The sequence below is a fragment of the Prionailurus bengalensis genome, chromosome A3 (genome assembly GCF_016509475.1).
Source record: "Prionailurus bengalensis isolate Pbe53 chromosome A3, Fcat_Pben_1.1_paternal_pri, whole genome shotgun sequence".
Lineage (NCBI taxonomy): Eukaryota > Metazoa > Chordata > Mammalia > Carnivora > Felidae > Prionailurus > Prionailurus bengalensis.
The window spans coordinates 110,376,284-110,401,320 of NC_057354.1; the positions used below are offsets into that span (position 1 = coordinate 110,376,284).

General features: G+C 40.6%; 2 protein-coding genes across 2 annotated transcripts in view; one reads left to right on the top strand and one right to left on the bottom strand.

The window, feature by feature from the left end:
* Positions 1-24,470, bottom strand: NDUFAF7 (NADH:ubiquinone oxidoreductase complex assembly factor 7). The gene is made up of 10 exons (XM_043604157.1): positions 24,335-24,470; positions 23,882-24,042; positions 10,732-10,812; positions 9,263-9,373; positions 6,002-6,215; positions 5,103-5,161; positions 4,083-4,193; positions 1,845-1,988; positions 1,264-1,437; positions 1-296 (listed from the first exon to the last, which is right to left on the bottom strand). Exons 1-10 carry the CDS (start codon positions 24,387-24,389, stop codon positions 84-86), a joined length of 1,323 nt encoding a protein of 440 aa, XP_043460092.1. The 5' UTR covers positions 24,390-24,470; the 3' UTR covers positions 1-83.
* The window catches only part of CEBPZ (CCAAT enhancer binding protein zeta), a 22,776-nt gene continuing 22,208 nt past the window's right edge, over positions 24,470-25,037 (top strand). Inside the window, exon 1 of the mRNA XM_043604152.1 lies at positions 24,470-24,685. Coding sequence (XP_043460087.1) covers positions 24,530-24,685 — 156 coding nt within the window. The 5' untranslated portion in view covers positions 24,470-24,529. The remainder of the gene's footprint in view (positions 24,686-25,037) is intronic.

A 25,037-nucleotide genomic window follows, 5' to 3' on the forward strand; every position in this document is an offset into this window, starting at 1 on the left:
TTTTACCTGTGATATATGTAAATGGGTTCCCTTTATTTTGCTTGCATAGGCAGACTTAGGGGTAAAACGTCCACATTGAGATATCACCTCCAGGCAAGTTCACCAAACCCAGCTACAGGTGACGGAGAAGGTTTTGACTGACACGCATTCATCGGATGGCTTCCACCATGAAGTCTCTGATGAGGTAGCAAGGCAAAAAAGTGAAATCTTTCTCCCATCTTCTTAGGATTCATCAACATATCATACCCCTGAAGTAACTGCTGCCTGGATGGCTCATCTGATTTGTCTGCAAGAACCTGAAAGGAAAAACTTCTTAGAAGAAATAACCAGAAGGATTCCTAGTTACATGCAGCAACACTCATGACTGTTAGCCACTCAGTAAAGCACTACTTAAGATGGGATTTCTGATCACCTGCCTCAAGAGTCATGGAGTGCTCACTAAAAGCCCAGGTTGCTGGGGTGCCGGGGTGGCTTAGTCGGTTAAGCGTCCAACTTTCGATTTTGGCTCAGGTCATGAGATCGAGTCCTGTGTCAGACTCTACACTGAGCATGGAGCCTAGGATTTTCTCTCCCTCTCCCTCTACTCTCTCTCATAATAAAATAAAAAATAAAAATTACTGGGGGGGCGGGGGGAACGTAGGTTGCCAAGACCCAAACCTGTGGATTTGTAGGTTTAGCAAATATTCCCAGGTGGTTTGATCTACTGATAAACACAGTCAAGTTTTCTTAACAAACACGAACACCATTTGGAAGTCTTAAATCTACCTCACACAGAAACACAGGAACTTACAAGGCTCCCCCGCCACAACAGGCAATCTGGTTCCACCATACCCTACAATAGCAATACCAAGCATCTGGCTAACAATAGGAGCGCTGAGGCCAGACGTACTTATTATTTTAAAGGTTTTTTTGGGGCGCCTGGGTGGCGCAGTCGGTTAAGCGTCCGACTTCAGCCAGGTCACGATCTCCCGGTCCGGGAGTTCGAGCCCCGCATCAGGCTCTGGGCTGATGGCTCAGAGCCTGGAGCCAGTTTCCGATTCTGTGTCTCCCTCTCTCTCTGACCCTCCCCCGTTCATGCTCTGTCTCTCTGTCCCAAAAATAAATAAACGTTGAAAAAAAAAATTAAAAAAAAAAAAAAAGGTTTTTTTGAAATACTACAAAATTTTTTGTTTCAAGTTTTTATTTGAATCCCAGTTAACACATAGCGTAACATTAGAAATACTACAAAATTGAAATATTTAAGATAGTGAAATAAATCATTACCTTCAGCCGGACATCAATGCCCATGTTTTTTAAAAACGTCTGTTGTTTTATTGGACCCAGAGAAGCTACTTTTCCCTCTGCCATTCTGCGCAAATAACTGAAGTCCACATCAGCTGTTAGGTCTGCGGTTCCCGGGGTGATAAGGACATCATGAAGCTTATGGCCACAAAATCCCTTGAAAATAATTTTAAAAAGATGAATTTTTGTCCTTTTGTGGTTATCAAGATTAAGGAAATGCTATCATTTTAGTACATTTTACATAACAGCTGTTAAAAAGAAAAACGTAGCCTGAATCATTGGTTTCCAAACTCTTAAAACAGCACCCTTTCTTCAAATGAGATGCTATGTGGAAAACCCAATATAAAGTGCCGCCTGGAGTGCCTGAAGATGCTGCCCACAGTGATGGAATAGAGAAGGAATTATAATACTATAAATGAATATTCATGACAAAACAATGTGATATTACAATGCTAGCCACTGTAGAAGCCAAAGATAAAGATCTTCAATGAGTTTCAAACCTAAAAACTTAATAGAGCACGCCAATTAACTTTTGAGAAGTCATCTTGCTGAATTATACGTACTCTGAAGGTGTCTGTCTTAGTCCCATCATGACCATAATCGGCAATCAGCGCAGCCCCTCCAGTCAGCGCAATGCGTTGAGAAAGTTCCTGAATAATTACACCAGCTTCAGGACACACTTCCACGTGATCCCTCGTTTCATCACTCTAGTAAAGGAACAGCTGCATCAAAATGCATCACTGAAAAAACGGTTTCCTTAGGGTTTTTCTATAATGAGCATTTCTTGGTTACAATACACTCCTTCTCAATACACATTATGTTGTCCACACTCAACTTTCCACATGACGTCCTCTTTATTATATGGAACTCCCTAGTGCTTTGATGCCGTCCACTAAGTTTACAAAGATACTTTAATTTTAATCCCTCTTATAAAAAGGCATATGCCTCCCAAACCCCTAGATGGCTGGTTCATTATAGTTTTATTTATGGTGATATTATGCTCGTAATTCATATAAATATATTCCCCTGGGCTGAATGCATGGGAAAGGAATTTTTGTCTGCCTAGAATAGTGCCTGGCAAATAACAGATGCTCTAAAATTTGTGCTGAAAGAACAAATGATATAAATCCAATATAACAAGATAGACCCTAGCAAGTAAGTATGTTTTGATACCTTCTTTTAGGGCAAAAGATACTCCAATGATATGCCCTCTGTCTAGAAACCTCAGCTCATGACCTTGTACCTGAGGCCATAATTTCCCAAGATATTCAACTATTTACTAAGGGTCCTTAATAAGTGCCTAATAGTCTAGATGATTCTTTTGATGTTTATTTATTTTAGTGCCCATTAGTCTAAAAAGTGAAATGACAGTATTAGAACTTGTCAACTTGACTAGTATATATGACATTACACTAACTCCTGAGAAAATGGGAAAAAGCGTTGGTCTTTATTATGAAAACCTGTATTAACTTTTGTTCCTTCCTAATATACTCTTAAAAATGAAGTTTTGGGGTGCCTGGGTGGCTCAGTCAGTTAGGCCCATGTCATGATCCTGCACTTCTTGGGTTTGAGCCCCACGCTGGGCTCTGTGCTGACAGCTCAGAGCCTAGAGCCTGCTTCAGATTCTGTGTCTCCCTCTCCCTCTGCCTCTGCCCCTCCCCTGCTTGTACTCTGTCTCCCAAAAATAAATAAATATTAAAAAAAAAAAAAAAATGAAGTACTGACCTGCCCTGATCTTGCCTCTAATGGCACAGAGCTAACAGGTATGGAGTCACACACACTTAGCAATTGAGTCTCTGCTCTTCGTACTGCTTACTAGAAACAAGTTACTTCAACTTGCAGAGTGCTTCCTCATCATGTACACACAAGGCTTATTGTGAGGCTTAAATCAAACAATAAAGCACTTAGCCCCCAGCTTTATTATTTTTTAATGTTTATTTTAGAGAGAGAGAGAGCACGCGCCCACACACGAGTCGGGGAGGGGCAGAGAGAGAGGGAAAGTCATCGCTCCCTCTCTCGTGAGTACCACTCACTCAAGTCAAGAACTGAAAACAATTGTATCTCCCAGGAGCAGGGGGTTAGCTCTTGGTAGCTATGAATTTGCTTCTCACTCAGGTAAAACTGGGAAGCTAGAATATGAAAAAACAGAAATGCCCCCAAGCACTCAGGTTGCTATTTGAATTTAATTATGCTCTGGAAAAAAAAAAAAATTTAATTGATAGGTTCATGTTTAAAAGCTCCTGTGATTTTGAAACAAGTAACTTCTGAGGAAAAAGTACTTAGTTATGGCCCAAAAAGTAGACCTTTTTACAACATGCAATCCAAAACCTAAACGTTCCTCACAAGTATAGGGTTTTTTGAACCCTAAACACAAGAATGGCTCTTGTGATTACTCCTTGAGGGCAAAAGCAGCAGCAGCACATGAACCATTTTGGCAGTGTAGAATGAAGCTTACATAATCGTTTGAGAATTAAATGAGAAAATACAGAGTCACATATACAAAGTACTCATTAAACAGTTGTTGCATTACTGTACCATCAGGTAGGCAATACTATCACCGCGTGGTAGGGAAGTGAGTGAAGGGAGAAGGTGAAGAACTTGCAGAGTAAGTGCTTACTAACTTCCCTGTTACGTCAAGGTCACGCACCCAAGAAAGGATTTTACCCCAGGCTCCTGACTCGATAGCCTCTGCACTTCCCACTCATAAAATGCACCGCATATGTTATGAGCAAATCTCTCCTGGCCCCTGTAAAGCAGTAACTCAGAAAACAAGACTATGAAGATTCGCGTGGTATTCCTACTTGTATGAAGACTTCCGCTGGGGTGACACAAGGCGCCAAAACAAACCGCAGTTTATCAGAAGCTTGGGGATCAATATCGATGAATACTTCTCGCCATCCTTGCGGAGTTTTCTAAACACAAAATAACACATAAAAACTAATTCTTACAAGTTTTTTCCTCAAAACTGCCTCCCCAAAATAACTATTAATTCTCTCCTGCCATATACAAGATAGATGACTAACATTTACAAAGGATTTTACCACTTAAAATCACTTGAAGGCATTACTTCAATTCCTTCAAACAGTAAGACGGACAGATGAAAACTACTAGTATTGGTTAGATAAGTGATGGAGCTGAAGATAAACTAAGCAGCATGGAAAGTGCCCCCTAACATGGAAAACAGACTCTGAAGGACTAATCAAAAGCTTTTGCTAACAAATCAATGCATGCTCTTAGCCTTAAAAATTACCAGGACACATACATTACCACCAAATCTTAAGTCTGCTCACTTCAGTTTCAATGAGGAAAAAATTTAATCTTTGGATATCAAAACTATTGGCTAAAATGTAATCCTTCCTTGCAATAAAGCCATTTACCATGTTATATTCTCACATATCTTTGTCCTTGGAAAAATAAGCTTTTTTATTGAAATTCAAATTAGTTAACATACAGTGTAATCTTGACTTCAGGAGTAGATTCCAGTGATTCATCTCTTACCTATGACACCCAGTGCTCATCCCAAAACGTGTCCTCCTTACTGCCCATCCCCGATTTAATCCATCCCCCCCACCTCCCCTCCAGCAACCCTCCATTTGTTCTCTGTGTTTAAGAGTCTCTTATGGGAAATAAACATTCTTAATAGTTATCCTAAGACAATTAAGATTCTACTTAACCTTTTACTTTTGCTTTTCAATTATTTATATTCATCAGAATTCCAAACAGAGTTAACTTTAACAGTAATCAAATACCATTCACGTTTATTCTTCCAACATAAGCCCCTTTGTTATTCAATTATAAATATGACTTTATCCCATCAATACCTGAAACTTATGCACAGGAAGAACATCAAAAAATTCATGCGCAAGATAAAAGCTGTACCCTATTTAAAAACAGAAGGAAAACATAGTTTCAGCATTAAGGCAGTATCTAATCGTTCTTTTGAACATCAACAAAAGAAAGCGCCTAGCAGATCGAGTAGGAACCTGAGGTGGCTTCCACAACCATCGCTACCAGAGAATCATCCACCTCAGGCACTGCTTCGCCTACTCTGAGAACACGCTCAAGACCAATTACTACCGTCCTTATTTTCCACATATCCGGACCCGACGGCCAAAACATCCCAATTATCAATTTAACCCTTTATTCACCACAGGGCATGAAAGAAATTAGAACCCAAATTTGTTAGCTAAAAGAGGCTTTGAACTTCCTAAAATCATCTGAGACAGCTGAGCCCAGGACTCGCCGAGGTGGCTTGCCAAGGTCAGACCACCACTTTAGGTGGGAGCAGAGGTTCATCAACATAGTGGATGGTCCCTGCCGAGTGCAGGGATTTTCCCACCTCTCTGAAGGTAAGCAAGGATGTTCAAAAGATGAGACAGTTAAACTCAAACCACCTAACTCTGCTTCCATCAGTCCCCACCGCCTTGGACTGCCTCAGAGACAGTGCTATCTTAGGGGTCAGGAAAAACTTAAAGGTACAATAGGGATCTATCTACATTTTTGTGCAAAACCATATGAAAGGCATTTCTCCCTATTATTAGGCATGTTATTTTTTTAATACAATGCTACTTTCTAGAAACAAATTTGCTATTCCCTATGAGTAAGGGTCCTGGTGGCATCGCATCAACGTACTATAGTGCTCTACACGTTTGTAGTCGCCTATCATCGCTGGGATGGGTGGTAATCAAAATTAGCTCATCACGCAGTGTAAACTAATTACCTTTTGGAACATCTTGCAGATCTCGGTACCAGGAAATTGGAATCCCAGATTTAGTAACACCTTTCATATATGCGGGGGATCCAGGATTTCGCTCTAGAGGGACCTTCTCTTCAGTCAGTGTTAATGCTTGAATCTCACTCAGTTTTTCGCTCACCTCTACCAGATGTATTGAAATGTCACAGTTTTTCAGCACAGATCCCAGCTGACTGAACACCTAAATACAAAAAGAAAGAAAAAAATGGCAAAATACAATGTGTTGAGTAGATTTTAGGTTTTCTAACCATTTCCCTTAACACTTTGCTCATGTCACAGAAGTAAAATTTGGTTTCAGAGGAACTTCACACAAGCCACTCTCCAGCAGTCCGTGAGATTCATAAACTATCAGTTATTACAGTCTACATGAAAGACGAACAATGCACAATTTGGTTTCCTAATGAGAAAAATTAGAATTAAGACTAACAAACATTAGGGGCGCCTGGGTGGCGCAGTTGGTTAAGCGTCCGACTTCAGCCAGGTCACGATCTCGCGGTCCGTGAGTTCGAGCCCCGCGTCGGGCTCTGGGCTGATGGCTCGGAGCCTGGAGCCTGTTTCCGATTCTTTGTCTCCCTCTCTCTCTGCCCCTCCCCCGTTCATGCTCTGTCTCGCTCTGTCCCAAAAATAAATAAAAACGTTAAAAAAAAAAAAAATTTAAAAAAAAAAATAAATAAAAAAAAGACTAACAAACATTAAAGATTCAGCATCCAGTAAATAATCAGACTAGGGAGTCTAAAGAGAGAACAAAAACATGAAATGTATATATCCCCCTGATTTTATGAAGCTGCTATGTCTGTGAAATAATCTCATCTTTGAGATGTTTCAACTGTGTTCTCAGGAAATCAAATTCGAAGGGCACTAAAAACTTCACAGTTTAACTTCGCAGTTCTTTCAATTTTTAATTTTTTTTAGCCACACACATTTATAACTGTTGTAAACATGAAGAAAAAAGGAGTACACTGATATTTTATCAATATCTCAATGCTAAAAATTCAATGCCAAGGCATAAAGTACGCCAATAGTATTTTTCATTTGAATGTAATTTTCACTGCTGATTTGCCTCCTATTTTTGAGATCTGAATAAGCAGGTATAGGCTAATAATAAGACAATTTTTCCAAATTTCGTTTGGAAATGAAACTACAAATGGAAAACTTCCCAAGAGAAAAATCCTTCAGAAATTATGATCAAAAAATGAAAACAAATCCATAATTATGTCTTTGTCCATTTTATTAACATTCTTTTAAATTCTTTAGCTTTTTAAAGTTCTTAGGACTTGACCTAAAGAAGCATCCTGTATGCATTTTAAGAGCTGTGGGCTTGATTTTTATTGTACCTGAAACAAGACAATATTATTTGAGAACCTTATTAAGTATTTTGTATTCAAATGACTTTGCCAATTCAAAGCGATAAAATAGAACACTGGAAACCTAAAACAGTGGTTCATTTCTTTTACCCCCAAATATGATATAATCAGGGTATCTGTCATTTTTAAAAATCCTTTGATTCCAAATTTCAAGCAAAAATCATACTGCATCAAGACATTCAAATGTATACTGAATATGTTTTTGTTTTTAAAAGCCTAATGAATTCCAAAACAGTGTAACTACAAAAGTTTAACAAACACAATTACTTATCATGTACTATAAACAATATTCCTCCTCTTTAGTGTTTTTACAAAACATTAGGTAGAGTGCTAGAAATAACAATACATGGAAAGATACCGCATCTTTGGTTAAAGTGACACGACCCTTCCCTTGGAAAATGTGTCCTCCCTCACCCTCAGATGCCACCACCATCATTTCCTGCTCTTTCTTTATAAATGTTCCTAATTGCATTTGTATCACCAAACACAAATTGTTGAATGTTGACATTTGGGGATTTTATATAGATACAATCATATGATCCGGATTCTTTTACAAATTGTTATTTTCACTCACAAGACACTGAGGTCCATCTGAGTGTTGTGCATTCTGCTGTGATTTCATGCAGTTTCACAACCCTTGATGTTCCACTGTATGTCTGACTGTACCACAATTTATTGATCTATTTTCCCATTGATAGGCATTTGGGTTGTTTCCATTTTTTTTGCTCTTCTAAATAATGCTGCTGTCTTCTTGACCATGTTTCCTGGTACACATCTGCACTAGCTCCTGTAGGGCACACGTCTAGCAGTAAAAGTGCTGCTGGCTCATACAGTATAAGTTACTGTGACGTTAGCAGACGATGCCCAATAAGCACGTCTCAAAGTGCTTACCACAAATTACACTCTTACAAACAGTGTCTGCGAGTCCCCATTGCTCCCCATCTCTCCATCTTCAACAACCCTTGGTGATGCCAAATGTGCTAATCTTGCGGACACGGTGGTATCTCACTCTGATTTTAACTTTCATTTCCTTGACTACCAATCAGTCTGAGCATCTTTTTGTTTTTACTACCCATGAGGACTTCCTCTTTCATGAAGGGCCTGTTCACATCTTTAGCCTGACTTTTCTATTGAGTTATCTGTCACCTTCTTAATGATTGAAAGGAATTCTTCATGTATGCTAACTACCAGTTCTTTATGTGTTACAAAAAACTACTCCCACTTTGCAGCTTGTCTTATCACTCTCTTTATGTGTCTTTTGAAAATTTTTTTTAATGCTTGTTTATTTTTGAGAGAGAACCAGAGCATGAGCGGGCGAGGGGCAGACAAAGAGGGCTCCAGGCTCTGAAATGTCAGCACAGAACCTGACGCGGGGCTGGAACTCACAGACCATGAGATCATGACCTGAGCTGAAGTCGGACGCTAAACCAACTGAGCCACCCAGGCGCCCCTACAGTGTCTTTGAAGAATAAAAAATTCCTAATTTCTTTAAAGAACAATAACTTCTTAAATTTAATGTAGTTGAAATTATCCCTCTATTCATCTTTACCTTTATGGCTTCTACCCTTTATATAATTCACAAATTCTTTTCCCACCTAGAAGACAAATATATTCTCCCATGATGTCTTCTAAAGGTTTTAAACTTTTCCCTTTCACATTCTCCCTACCCTCACTTTTTAGATTACAAACAGACAACAATAAGTAATGATTCATTATATCATTCTGACATTGTATTTTGGCGGAGAAAGAGGAGGTAAGGAGAGGACCGAAAGCCATTGAAGTCAATGAAGTTTGCAAACAAATCAAAAGAACAAAGGTTCAGGCAAGTACACGAGACTCTGAAGACGTTCCTTTTATTACTTACCCTCAAAATATCTCCCAAGAGGGTACCCCTGCCTGGGCCCAGTTCCACCAGTTGGAAAGCTGCATTTTTTCCAGTGGCCATCCATTCACTAATGAACCATATACCTAGCAGCTGCGACAAGGAAAAAAAAAAACTGTACTGAAATATTATAGCGTAAAAGTATATAAAACTCCAAGGAAATATGCACTTTACGCCAGAAAGCAAAATATTTGCCAATGACCACATGTATGTCATTTACTATGTACATACATGTATGCACATCCAGAAGACTCATGGAGGTGGCATTACAAAAGACACCACTTAGGAAGCCTAGTAACAGAGCACCATTAAAAGGCAGCCCCACTGTAAGAGGTCCCCTGACACAAGGAAGAGGCTAGCACTTCCAGAAAGGTGCTGCTGTTGGGACAGCAGACAGACATATGAAATAAGATGATGCCATTTCTTTACATTCATATGACTGATACGATTACATGGCTTTTTAGGCACAATTACCATTTTTAATACCTGGATTCCACTTCCTCTTGTGTACTACTTTCTATTTCTAAATTCATGGGGGGGATTTTATGTGGAAATCAATGAACTGGAATTCCTGAGGAGAACTGAAAATTTGTGAGGGGGGTTTCCACTGGAACTACGGTACAACCACGGCAGGGTGGGGCCTGAGAACACATCTCGCCCCACGAACTCCTCAGGGTTTTGCAACTTTTCTCCCTTCACTTTTCTCTCTCTTTTCTCTATTATTCTGTATTCCTCCAGCATATAAATGATTAAAAATTAAAACTTTTGATGAGTCACAAAAGCAAAGGTGTAAAACACTACTTACTACAGAAGAATACAACCTGATCTGCTCTCAAGTGTTTGTGATACTAGCTTTTTAAAGTAATTTTTTTTTCCAATGTTTATTTATTTTTGGGACAGAGAGAGACAGAGCATGAACGGGGGAGGGGCAGAGAGAGAGGGAGACACAGAATCGGAAACAGGCTCCAGGCTCTGAGCCATCAGCCCAGAGCCTGACGCGGGGCTCGAACTCACGGACCGCGAGATCGTGACCTGGCTGAAGTCGGACGCTTAACCGACTGCGCCACCCAGGCGCCCCTTTTTTTTTTTTTTAAGTAATTTTTTTTTTCAATGTTTATTTATTTATTTTTGGGACAGAGAGAGACAGAGCATGAACGGGGGAGGGGCAGAGAGAGAGGGAGACACAGAATCGGAAACAGTATACTAGCTTTTTTAATTAATGTTTGTTTTGAGAGACACAGAGAGAGAGAGAGAGAGGCATGCAAAGACAGAGGGACAGAGAATCCCAGGCAGGCTTTTTTTGCACCTTTAGCACACAGCCCAATGCAGGGCTCAAGCTCATGAACTGTTAGATCATAACCTGAGCCAAAATCAACAGTCAGACACTTAACCAACTGAGCCACCTAGGCGCCCAGATATTAGCTTCTTTTATAGTTGAAATTGACGATTACCTCCCCAAAGATCTGACTTATTTCCGGTGAAGTAATGAAATCTCCTTTTTCTCCTAGCATGTCACGATACACGTAATATCCCTGAGTAAAAAGAGAAAGTGGAGAAAATGGATTAACTTTCAAGTAAGTTTTGTAAAACACCCCTCCAGAATCTTACATAACGTATACAATGACAATGACATAATCGTTTGGTAAGAAAGTTCCGTCTTCTAAATAAACATGATAAGCACTGTGACTTAATTCAAACTTTACACAGCACCAATCACATTGCAGAACTATACTATCCCAACATGACCCCTCCTTGACCATCAAGGCAGAAGCCACGCCACATCCATCTCCACACCCGCCAGCCCCTCCCTGCTCCCAACACCCAACACAGTAAGATCCTGCTTACTGTGTTTATATTTCCAAGAAAAGTTTTTTTGTTGTTTTTTTTTTTAATTAGCCCTCTTTGTCCACAAATCCATGCCATTGCAGATGCTCTCCTTTCTCCCTGCCTGTTTCCCCCTGGCAATCTTACACTCAATAAAAGTGAGTATCTGCTCAAATGTCACCCTCCCTGACCTCCTCCTCCAGCCCTCCAACTTCAGACTAAATGCAGTGCTTCCTTTTATGTGCTTATTTATTTATGTATCTGTGTTCCTCACCAAGAAACACAGTTATTCGGGATAGAGAACTATCTTATTTACCATACTATTCCAAGTTTCAGCATACTGTCTAAACTTCAAGAAATACTCAAGAATTCTGTTAAAAATTCCTCTATGCTCCTCAAGCCCCTTCTTTCACCATCTTACTCTTTGCAGGTGACCTGGGCTCCAGTCTACACAGGAAGTAAAGAATGTTACAAAATAGGACTGACTCAGCTTCCTGACCCCAACTGGCCTCCACCTGCTCCCATTCGTTCCTCGGAACTCAAAGGATGAAATGCCTTCACCTTCTGCTCTTACCCAAACCTAATCCCACCACCTGTGCTCTGGACCACTGCCTCTCCTCACACAGCCCTCATAGGCCAGGATCTTGTTATCATCCCCTTCTCTTATAGCTTTAACTTCCCTCTCTCAGCAGCAGAAATATACTTGAGTCACTCTCAACTTAAAAAAAAAACAAAAAACAACTTTTCACTTCATACAGCATCTCCCCCTCTAGCCTTTCTCTTCATAAGTGAAGATTGCAGGGATGTTTTTGTGGTGCATTACAAACCACTCTGGTAGCCTAATGAAGGCTATGGATCCCTTCATACAATGTTTTTAAATGCAAGGCTTTAAAACACATAGGGTTAAAAAAAAAAAAAGAAAAATACTTATCCAGTATTTAAAAACTAAACTGATGATATAATAATACATATGCAGCTTTAGAAGTATGTTAATAAAGCCAAACTTAAGGTCCAATAAGTAACAAAGTTTTGAAATACGGATGAGCACAATGGTATTGTGAGATACCTACGATCACTCTGTTGGGTATGACAACATCAGTGATTTCCACTAATGTTAAAGTCACAGGTATTACTGATGCCACAGGATGTCTCCTCTGTTCATAATGAGAGAAATGCTAACTTTCAGAAGCTAAGGAGGTAAATGCAAATTAAACCCATGAGATACCACCTCATGTTAGGTCACCATGAAAAACACAAGAGATGACAAATGTCGGTGTGGATGTGGAGAAAAGGGAACCCTTGTGCACTGTTGGTGGGACTGTAAAATGGTAGCGCCACCATGGAAAACAGTATGGAAGATCCTCAAAAACTTTAAAATAGAATACCATATGATTCAGCAATTCCACTTCTAGAATATATCCAAAGAAAATGAAAACACTACCTCGAAAAGAGACCTGCACCTCCATGTTCGCAGCAGCATTGTCTATAACAGGCAAGACATGGGAACAGCCTGTGTCCATCAATGGATGAATGGATAAAGAAACTGTGGTATATAAACAGGAGGGCACATGCAGCCACACAAGGGATATCCCTGGAGCATGTGGTTCTGGTGACCAGGGGAGACCGCACATAAGGTACCAGAAGACCTGTTTTACACAAGGCCACTACTTTCAAGACCAAAAGATGTAGCTGGTTTAACAAATACATATATACAAACACAGAGAGTGAAACAAAATGAGGGGACAGAGGACTATGTCCCAAATGAAAGAACAAAGCAAAATCACAGAAAAAACAGCTAAATGAAACTCAGATAAGCAATAACCCTAATAATAAAGAGTTCAAAGTAATGGCCATAAAGAAACTCGGCAGACTTAAGAGTGAATGAATGCAGTGAGAACTTCACAAGAAGATAGAAAATATTCAAAAAGAACCAGTCAGAGCTGAAGAATATAATAATTAAAATGAAAAATATCCTAGAGGGACTCAACAGCAGATTAGAGGATGCAGGACAGATTAGTTATCCAACAGGGTAATGAAAAGCAAACAAACTGAAGACCAAAAAGAAAAAGAATTTAGGGGTGCCTGGGTGGTTCAGTTGGTTGAGCATCCAACTTAGGTTCAGGTCATGATCTCACAGCTCATAGGTTTAAGCTCCACATCGGGCTCTGTGCTGACAGCTCAGAGTCTGAAGCCTGTTTAGATTCTGTGTCTCCCTCTCTCTCTCTCTGCCCCTCCCCTGCTCGTGCTCTGTCTCTCTCTCTTTCAAAATAAATAAACCTTTAAAAAACAATTTAAAAAATGAGAATAAGTTAAAGGAATTCTGCAACATCTTCAGGCATAATAGCATTCACATTATTAAGAATCCCAGAAGGATGAGAGAGAGAGGTTGGCGAAAATCTTATTTCAAGAAATAATAGTTGAAAACTTCCCTAATCTGAGGAAGAAAGCAGACATCCAGGAAGCACACAGAACACGTAACAAGACAAACCAGGGAGGTACACAACAAGACACATAATAATTAAAACCGCATAAAGTAATGATAAAGACAGTCTTTTCTTTTTTCATTTTTTAAAAATCTTTCTTTATTTTTAAGAGAGAGAGAGAGACAGAGTGAGAGCAGGGAAGGAACAGAGAGAGAGGGAGGTGCAGAATCCGGAGCGGGCTCCAGGCTCCAAGCTGTCAGCACAGAGCCCAACGTGGGGCTTGAACCCATGAACCATGAAATCATGACCTAAGCTGAAGTCAGACGCTTAACCGACTGAGCCACCCAGGTGCCCCCATAGAGACAGTCTTCAAAGCAGCAAGAGGGGCCCCTGGGTGGCTCAGTCAGTTAACCATTCGACTTTGGCTCAGGTCACGATCTTGCATTTCATGACTTTGAGCCCCGTATTGGGCTCTGTGCTGACACTTCAGAGCCTGAAGTCTGCTTTGGATTCTGTGTCTCCCTCTCTCTGCTCCTACCCAGCTCATTCTCTCTTAAAACTAAACAAACATTTAAAAAAAAGAAAAATTTTTTTAAAGAAGCAAGAGAAAACTGTAACATACAAGGGAAACCTCATAAGGCTATGAGCTGATTTTTCAGCAGAGACTTTACAGGGAACAAAGGAGTGCTATATTAAAAGCACTGAAAAGAAAAGACCTACAACCAAGAATACTCTACCATGCAAGATTAAAATTCAGAATAGAAGGAGAGACAAAGAATTTCCAAAACAAGATAAAGGAGATCATCATTACCAAACTGGCCTGACAAGAAATGTTAAAGAGAGGGGAGGAGGCAAGATGGCAGAAGTGCATGGAAGCTTTTTTCATGTCTCGTGTCCACGAAATACAGCCAGACCAACACTAAACCATTCTACACACCTAGAAAACTGATTGGATTAACACAACAATCTGCACAGCATGAACCACAGAATTCAGCAGGCACACAGCGTGGAGAGCTGAACTTGGGAAGCGAGAAGCCACGGAAGGTAGGGAACCACTTTTGCGGGTGGAGAGAGGATGGAGACCGGAGGCGGGGGGGGGGGGGAGGGGGGCGGATACGGGAAAAGTATCTAAAAGTATCTAAAAGCAGCTAGAGGAAAAAGTGGAAAATTGGAAACAGCCGCAGGGACTAAATTAAAAAGGGAGAAAGGAGAGGGTTTAAATTCCATTAAGACTGTAAACAAGGGGAGCACAAAGGCTGCAACTCAGCCGCTCAATACCTGGTGGTGCTCTGGTGGGAAGGGCGAATCCCCAGGAAAAGAGTGGGGTCCAGGAGGTTCTCAGGCCACACAGGGAAAAGTGGTTCCACTGATGAAAGGACATTTGGTAAAGACTGTTGAAGCCACCTGGTCCCAGTAGACCCCAGAAGGCAGCCACATTCGCTGGTGCTGGGGCAAGGCCATTGAGAGTGAGGCCTGGTGCCAGATGTGTGTTGTGATTTTCCATAATCCCTGAAATGCTGCTGCTACACTGTCTTGCGACCATTTTCTGGGACAGGCTTGCACCTGGCTGCAGCCTCAGGACATCGGCAACAGCAGGGTGCAGCAGGCGTTCCTGGGTGCAGATGACGTTCGGCCATTGCTCATTCAGCTATTGCTTGGTGAGACCATCCCGCAGAGGGGCACAATGGGTCAAAGCCACAGTCCTTCAGAAGTAAGGGGCCAGGGAAAACAGCCGCATCTGAGACAAAACTTGGGAGAGAGGTACTGCCTGGGGTCTGATCATGGAGAGTGAAAAAGCAGGGAGTGGACAAGAGCTGAAGACAGAGGATGGGTGTGCGATTGCTGATCCGGGAGAACAGGCTGGGTAGCTGCGAGGCACCATTTTCTCCACTCCTGTGCATGCGCATATGCACCTGCAAGTGCCGCAACAATCCACCCCAATAGGCTAGCAGCGCCATCTAGTGGAGAGCAGAGCTGTTACACTAAGCCCCACCCAACTGGGCCAACCTTGCTCTTTAAGAACACAAGTCTCACCATCGGCTTAATTTATGGACTATAAAGAGCTACATAGACTGACTTCTAGGGGAAAATGAAACAATTTCAGTCCTACTTCAATCTGTTAGCAGGTTCATCTATTCAATTTTCTTTCTTTTTTTTTTTTCTCTTTTACAATTCTTTTCTTGAATACAGAAAAAGAAAAAACTCATTTTTATTTTCAATTCTTATTAAAAATATCTTTAATTTTTATTACTATATTTTTTACTTTTGTGTAAATTTTTTCAAATTCTATTTTACTTCCATCATTCTAGTCTACTTCAGTGTATTCATACAATCTTTCAAATTTTCATACAATCTTTTTTATCTTTTTCTCTTTTCCATTTCTTTTCTTTTTCTTGAATGCAGAAAAACTTCATTTTGACTCTCAATTTCTATTAAAAATATTCTTATTTAATTTTCATTACTATATTTTTGGCTTTTATGTAAATTTTTTCAAATTCTATTTTACTTCCACCATTTTATTTTAGTCTACTACAGTGTATTCACTTTTTCAAATTTTCAAACGATTTTATTTTTTCTTTTTCATTTCTTTTTTCTTAAATACAGAAAATGAAAAAATTCATATTTATTTTTAACTTTTATTAAAAATATTTTAATTTTTTTCTACTATATTCTTGATTTTTGTGCATATTATTTCAAATTCTATTTTACCCCCATCATCTCATTTTAGTCTACTTCAGTGTATTCATTTTTTCAAATTCTCAAACGATTTCCGTCCCCCCCCCTTTTTTTTTTTCCTCTAATCTGTCAAACCACTTTCAACACCCAGACCAAAACACACCTAGGATCTAGCATTATCTATTTGATTTGTGTGTATGTGTGTGTTTTTAATGTTTAACTTTAATATTTTTTTAATTTTAATTTTTTTAATTTCAATTTTTCTACCTCATTAATTCCTTTTCTCCCTTCAAAATGACAAAACAAAGGAATTCACCCCCAAAAAAAGGGCACGAAGAAACAACAGCCAGGGATTCAACCAACACAAATACAAGCAAGATGTCTGAACCAGAATTTAGAATCATGATAATAAGAATACTAGCTGGAGTCAAAAATAGATTAGAATCCCTTTCTGTAGATATAAATGAAGTAAAAAATAGCCAGAATGAAATTAAAAGTGCTTTAACTGAGCCGCAATCATGGATAGATGCAGCAGCAGCAAGGATGGACAAGGCAGAACAGAGAATCAGCAATATAGAGGTCAAACTTATAGAGAATAACGAAGCAGAAAAAAAGAGGGAGATTAAGGCAAAAGAGCATGATTTAAGAATTAGAGAAATCAGTGACTCATTAAAAAGGAACAACATCAGAATCATAGGGGTCCCAGAAAAGGAAGAGAGAGAAACAGGGGTAGAAGGGTTATGTGAGCAAATAGTGGAAAACTTTCCTAACCTGGGGAAAGACACAGACATCAAAATCCAGGAAGCACAGAGGACTCCCATTAGATTCAACAAAAACCAACCATCAATAAGTCAAACAGTCAAATAGTCAAAATCACAAAATACTCAGGGAAGGAGAGAATCATGAAAGCAGCAAGGGAAAAAAAGTCCCTAACATACAAGGGAAGACAGATCAGGTTTGCAGCAGACCTATTCACAGAAACTTGGCAGGCCAGAAAGGAGTGGCGGGATATATTCAGTGTGCTGAATCAGAAAAATATGCAGCCAAGAATTCTTTATCCAGCAAGGCTGTCATTCAAAATAGAAAGAGAGATAAAAAGCTTCCCAGACAAACAAAAATTAAAAGAGTTTGTGACCATTAAACCAGCCCTGCAAGAAATTTTAAGGGGGACTTTCTGAGGGGAGAAAAGATGAAAAAAAAAAATACACACACACACACACACACACACACCAAAAACAACAAAAGATTAGAAAGGACCACAGAACACCACCAGAAACTCCAACTCTACAAGCATCAAAATGGCAATAAATTCATATCTTTCAGTACTCACTCTAAATGTCAATGGACTCAATGCTCCAATCAAAATACATAGGGTAACAGAATGGATAAGAAAACAAGACCCATCTATATGCTGTTTACAAGAGACCCACTTTAGACCTAAAGACACCTACAGATTGAAAATAAGGGTATGGAGAACCATCTACCATGCTAATGGTCAACAAAAGAAAGCCGGAGTAGCCATACTTATATCAGACAAGCTAGACTTTAAAATAAAGACTGTATCAAGAGATGCAGAAGGGCATTATATCATAATCAAGGGGTCTACAGAGCAAGAAGACCTAACAATTGTAAACAGTTATGTGCCAAATGTGGAAGCACCCAAATATATAAATCAATTAATCACAAACATAAAAAACTCATTGATAGTAATACCATAATAGTAGGAGACTTCAGCACCCCACTCACAACATCGGACAGATCATCTAATCAAAAAATCAACAAGGAGGGGTGCCTGGGTGGCTCAGTCGGTTGAGCGTCTGACTTCAGCTCAGGTCATGATCTCGCAGTTCATGAGTTTGAGCCCCGCATCGGGCTCTGTGCTGACAGCTCAGAGCCTGGAGCCTGCTTCGGATTCTGTGTCTCCCTCTCTCTCTGCCCCTTCCCCGCTCATGCTCTGTCTCTGTCTCCCAAAAATGAATAAATGTTAAAAAAAATTTTTTTTTAAATCATCAAGGAAACAATGGCTTTGAATGACACATTGGACCAGATGGACTTAAAAGATATATTCTGAACATTTCATCCTAAAGCAGCAGAATATACATTCTTCTCCAGTGTACATGGAATGTTCTCCAGAATAGACCATATACTGGGACACAAATCAGCCCTAAGTAAGTACAAAAAGATCAAGATCATACCATGCATATTTTCAGACCACAATGCTATGAAACTCAAAATCAATCACAAGAAAAAATTTGGAAAGGTAACAAATACTTGGAGATTGAAGAACATCCTACTAAAGAATGAATGGGCTAACTAAGCAGTTAAAGAGGAAATTAAAAAGTATATGGAAGTCAATGAAAATGATAGCACCACAACCCAAAACCTCTGGGATGCAGCAAAGGCGGTCATAAGAGGAAAGTATATAGCAATGCAGGCCTTCCTAAAGAAGGAAAAAAGATCTCAGATACACAACCTAATCTTACACCTTAAGGAGCTGGAAAAAGAACAGCAAATAAAACCCCAAACCAGCAGAAGACAAGAAATAATAAAAATTAGAGCCGAAATTAATGCTATCGAAACCAAAAAAACAGTAGAACAGATCAATGAAACCAGAATTAACAAAATTTGATTAACAAATTTCTTGGAAAGAACTAACAAAATTGATAAACTACTAGCCAGTCTGATCAAGAAGAAAAAGGACCCAAATAAATAAAATCAAGAATGAAAGAGGAGAGATCACAATCAACACAACAGAAATAAAAACAATAAGAGAATATTATGAGCAATTATATGCCAATCAAATGGGTAATCTGGAAGAAATGGACAAATTCCTAGAACATATACACTACCAAAACTGAAACAGGAAGAAATAGAAAATTTGAACAGACCCTTAACCAGTAAGGAAATCGAATTAGTAATCAAAAATCTGTCAAAAAACAAGAGTCCAGGGCCAGAAGGCTTTCCAGGGGAATTCTACCAAACATTTAAGGAAGAGTTAACACCTATTCTCTTGAAGCTTTTCCAAAAAATAGAAATGGAAGGAAAACTTCCAAACTCTTCCTATGATGCCAGCATTACCTTGATTCCAAAACCAGAGACCCCACTAAAAAGGAGAACGACAGACCAATTTCCCTGATGAATATGGATGCAAAAATCCTCAACAAGATATTAGCCAACCGGGTCCAACAATACGTTAAAAAAATTATTCACTACAACCAAGTGGGATTTATACCTGGGATGCAGAGCTGGTTCAATATCCACAAAACAACATGATTCATCACATCAATAAAAGAAAAGATAAGAACCATATGATCCTCTCAATAGATGCAGAGAAAGCATTTGACAAAACACAGCATCTTTTCTTGATAAAAACCATCAAGAAAGTAGGGATAGAAGGATCATACCTCAAGATCATAAAAGCCATATATGAACGACCCAATGCTAATATCATCCTCAATGGGGAAAAACTGAGAGCTTTCCCCCCAAGGTCAGGAACAAAACAGGGATATCCACTCTCACCAGTGTTGTTCAACATAGTATTGGAAGTCGTAGCCTCTGTAATCAGACAACACAAAGAAATAAAAGGCATCCAGATCAGCCAGGAAGAGGTCAGACTTTCACTCTTCGCAGATGGCATGATAGTCTATATGGAAAACCCAAAAGATTCCACCAGAAAACTGCTAGAACTGATTCATGAATTCAGCAAAGTTGCAGGATATAAAATCAATGCACAGAAATCGGTTGCATTCCTATACACCAACAATGAAGCGACAGAAAATCAAGGAATCGATCCCATTTACAGTTGCACAAAAAAACCACAAAATACCTAGGAATAAATCTCACCAAAGAGGTGAAAACTACAGAAAGCTTATGAAACAAATTGAAGAAGACACAAAGAAATGTAAAAAGATTCCATGCTCCTGGATAGGAAGAACAAATATTGTTAAAATGTCGATACTATGCAAAGCAATCTACATATTCAATGCAATCCCTATCAAAACAACACCAGCATTCTTCACAGAGCTAGGGCAAACAATCCTAAAATGTGTATGGAACCAGAAAAGACCCCGAATAGCCAAAGCAATCTTGAAAAAGAAAACCAAAGCAGGAGGCATCACAATCCCAGACTTCAAGCTATACTACAAAACTGTAATCATCAAGACAGTATGGTACTGGCACAAGAACAGACACTCAGATCAATGGAACAGAATAGAGAACCCAGACATGGACCCACAAATGTATGGGTAACTAATCTTTGATAAAGCAGGAAAGAATATCCAATGGAATAAAGACAGTCTCTTCAGCAAGTGGTGCTGGGAAAACCGGACAGCGACATGCAGAAGAATGAACATGGACCACTTTCTTACACCATACACAAAAATAAACTCAAAGTGGATGAAAGACCTCAATGTAAGACAGGAAGCCATCAAGATCCTGGAGGAGAAAGCAGGCAAAAACCTCTCTGATCTTGCCCACAGTAACTTCTTACTCAACACGTCTCCAGAGGCAAGGGAAACAAAAGCAAAAATGAACTACTGGGACCTCATCAAAATAAAAGGCTTCTGCACAGCAAAGGAAACAATCAGCAAAACTGAAAGGCAACCGACAGAATGGGAGAAGATATTTGCAAATGACATATCAGATAAAGGGTTAGTATCGAAAATCTACAAAGTTTTCTACAATCTATCAAACTCAACACCCAAGAAACAAATAAGCCAGTGAAGAAATGGGCAAAAGACATGAATAGACGCTTCTCCAAGGAAGACATCCAGATGGCCAACCGACACATGAAAAAATGCTCAATATCACTCATCATCAGGGAAATACAAATCAAAACCACGATAAGATACCACCTTACACCTGTCAGAATGGCTAACATTAACAACTCAGGCAACAACAGATGTTGGCGAGGATGTGGAGAAAGAGGATCTCTTTTGCATTGTTGGTGGCAATGCAAGCTGGTGCAGCCACTCTGGAAAACAGTATGGAGGTTCCTCAAAAAACTAAAAATAGAACTACCCACGACCCAGCAATTGCACTCCTAGGCATTTATCCACAGGATACAGGTGTGCTGTTTCAAAGGGACACATGCAACCTCATGTTTATAGCAGCACTATCAACAATAGCCAAAGTATGGAAAGAGCCCAAATGTCCATCAAAGGATGAATGGATAAAGAAGATGTGGTAAAAAAAAAAAAAAAAAAGAAAAAAGAAAAAAGAAAAAAAAAGATGTGGTATATGTATTCAATGTAGTATTACTCAGCAAGCAATAAATGAAATCTTGCCATTTACAACTACGTGGATGGAACTGGAGGGTACTATGCTAAGTGAAATTAGTCAGAGAAAGACAAAAATCATAGGACCTCACTCACATGAGGACTTTAAGAGACAAAACAGATGAACATAAGGGAAGGGAAACAAAAATAATTTAAAATAGGGAGGGGTACAAAACAGAAGAGACTCAAATATGGAGAACAAACTGAGGGTTGCTGGAGGGGTTGTGGGAGAGGGGATGGGCTAAATGGGTAAGGAGCACTAAGGAATCTACTGAAATCATTGTTTCACTATATGCTAACGAGTTTATATGTAAATTTTAAAAAACAAAAGATTAAATTAAAAAAAAAAAGAAAATCCTAAGAGTTCTCATTGTAAGAAAAAAAATTTTCTCCCTTTTTGTTTCCTTTCTTCTTAATGTATCTACATAAGGTGGATATTAACTGAATTCACTGTGGTAATGTCACAACATGTGCACATCAAGCCATCATGCTGTACCCCTTAAGCTTATACAGTGACGTACATCAATTATTTCTCAGTAAAAATGGGGGAAAAAAAGAAGCTAATGCAAATGGTGTAATTTTTATTCCCATCCAAGGTCACAGCCCTGTTTCTATTCAAGGATCCCTAGGTTAAGAAACTCTACTTTCAAATGGTAGCTACGTTTGTGGTGAGCATAGTATAAGGTACAGTCATCGAAATCACCATGTTGTACACCTGAAACTACTGTGACATTGTATCAACTATGCTCCAATTAAAAAAAAAGGTTTAACAAATTTTAAATAAAAATTAAGGCTGATTTAAAAAAAAAAAAAAAGCCTCTACTCTAAATTCAAAGAGTTTCCTCAAGGCTTAATCCGGGGTAACCTTCGGTTCTCTAAATATATTCTTTCAGATTCCTTGGATTTTAACACCATCCATACGCTGGTGAACAAATTAATATATGCATATCCAATCTTTCTCAAGAACTCTAGACCCTTACAGCCAGCTGCTCACTTGCTGTCTCCGCCTGGATGTCATCACCAATATGCATCAAATGCACCTCCTGATGTTCTCCCCTTACACTAACACAAAAGTCTAAGTTCCAGGAAAGTCTTGAATGAACTGGCTCCTCCCTCAAACTCATCTACTTTCCTCACCATTACCTGCAACCCCCAGTCACCACCCACCAGCCAAACTGGTGCCTTTTTTTTCTCTGTGAATGCCAAGACATTTGCCAGCTCCAAAACTTTGTACTTCCCCTTCCTCCATCGGGGACTCACTCCCAGTTCTTTGCCAGGCTGGCCTATCTCGACCATCTAGCCTTTCCTGGCCACCTACCTACCAAGGGAACTTTTACAACCCCTACTCCCACTGCACCACTTATTTTCAAACCCACCAACCCGTTAAGGTTTTTTTTTTTCTTCTTTTCCTTGCCTTCAGAAGCACTTGCAACAATTTATAATTATCTTGTTTCCTTATTTACAGATCATTTCCTCACTAGAACATAAGTGCCATGTTCCACTGTCCACTGCAGTATTCCCAGTGCCTGAGATAGTGCCTGGCCCTTTTGGAGCCTGAATCAATGATGAATGAACCCTCACTCTAACACACAGATGTTTGTTCTAAAGTTTCTCCCTATGTGAACTGTTGGTATGTGGTAGCACTGAGTACAGGTATGAAAGGATCCCTGCCTTCACCACATCCAACAGCAATAGGCCAAACAAACCCCAGAAGTCCAGATTTCATATTTCGACCCACCAACAGGTAATACATTCTAAACCAAAAGGACCCCAGCTTTCACCAAGTGGCTTTGTTGAGCAGAGAAGGAAATCCAGGACAGAGAGCAGGGGCAGTGCTTAATCCTTGAAGCGTAAAGAACTAGACCTTCCATTCCCAAAAAGGAAACCCAGAATATGCTTCCAATGCCTGCTAATGCCATCCCAACACAGACAAAGCTCCAGGACTAAATTCATAATTCCAGATGCCTATTGTAGATTTCCACTTAAGTCCTGTCTGCACTTCAGGTTCATATATTGGATTGAATTCTGTCCTTTCCCTCCCTCTTAAAGAGGCTACTGCTCTTTCTCCTTCTACATTCCCTTCTCCCAGAGAAATGATACCACCAGCTACCATCAATCAGCCCAGGTAGGAAAGACATCCTCATTTCCTAAATTCAGTGGGTTACACTGCCTCCTGAACAGCTTTGGAATTCGTTCTCCCTTCTTTATGGCACTGCCACTGACTTGATCCATCCCTAACCACCTGACACTAATTCTCCATCTCCAGGTCTGTGGGAGTGGCTCTTCCCCTGCATTAGGCACCACCGCTGCCTGGACTTGGGGCTTCCCTGTGCACACCCCTCCTGGCTCACACCTCAAGGCCGCTAGAGCAGGGCCTGGTCCTCGGGCTCCCCGACTGGTACCTTGGCGGGGTTGGTCAAGACCTCCTTCATGTACTCAGCCACAGTGATAGGGCCAGTTGCTTTGATTTTGTACACAAGATGCCGCAGCATTGGTGTCACCTGGTTTTCTGCCGGCTCTCTCCCGGAACTGAAGTATTTCCCTCTCCAAAAACAGGGAATGACTGCGAAAAACAGTTAAACGGGACCATGAAAAAATCTTAGTTTCTTTGCAAGTGCAAGCAGCCTGAGTACTTCCGAAGCAGCTGCGTTAACTCTTAACCTCGCACGAAGCAAGCCCACCAGGCGCCGGCAGGAACGCACAGTGCCCGCGACCAGCCATTTGGGGTCTGAGGCTGGACTCGTCTGCACCTCAAAACCCCCAAGAGGCGTCCTGCACCCCAGGAGCGCCCAACTGAGGAAGGCACCCCAGACAGTCTCTACCGCAACCGGGGCTCTGGCGAGGCGAACGCTTACCCGCGCGAGCCGCGGAGCACAGCGGCCCCACGCCTACCCTTGCAAGGACTCTCATGCCGAACTTCGCAGGCTGCAGCGCGCAGTCCCGGGGTGTGGAGTAAAGCCATTTCCGGGAGAGAGCCCGCCCCTGCAGGAAGTACGTCACTCAGGCAAACGAAAGGAGGCTCTGGGCTGTTTGCGCGTGCTGTGCTGGTAATGGCGGCCGCTAGGAAGCCTTTGGAGTTCCATGCCAAGCGGCCCTGGGGCGGAGAGGAGGCGGTAGAAGATCCGGACGAGGACAGCGAAGAGGATAACGATGAAGCCGAAAATGGGTTCTCTCTGGAGGAAGTATTACGGCTTGGAGGCACCAAGGTAATGGCCTCGGACTCAGACAAGGGGACAGAGGCGCCCGGGGTGGTCTCGCAAGTGACCCGGCGAGTGGCGTGGGAGGGGGTCCTGAACCCCGATTCCAGCTTCGAAACTGTGTTGTGCCCTTCCTGCACTACTTTTCTACTGCTCTCTACGAGAGAAGAGTGCTTTAGAATTGAACGTGTTTACGCTATGGCCTTTCTTAGGATGTAGGTCACTCATTTTCACTGATGGATAATTGGCACTCCATAAGGTCAGAGAGGACTGACCTTTTTTGGGTCCTGACATCGTGGCATCAGTGTTCTGTACTCCAGTGCGGTTGGAACGTTAACTTCTGTCCTCACGGAGTACATGC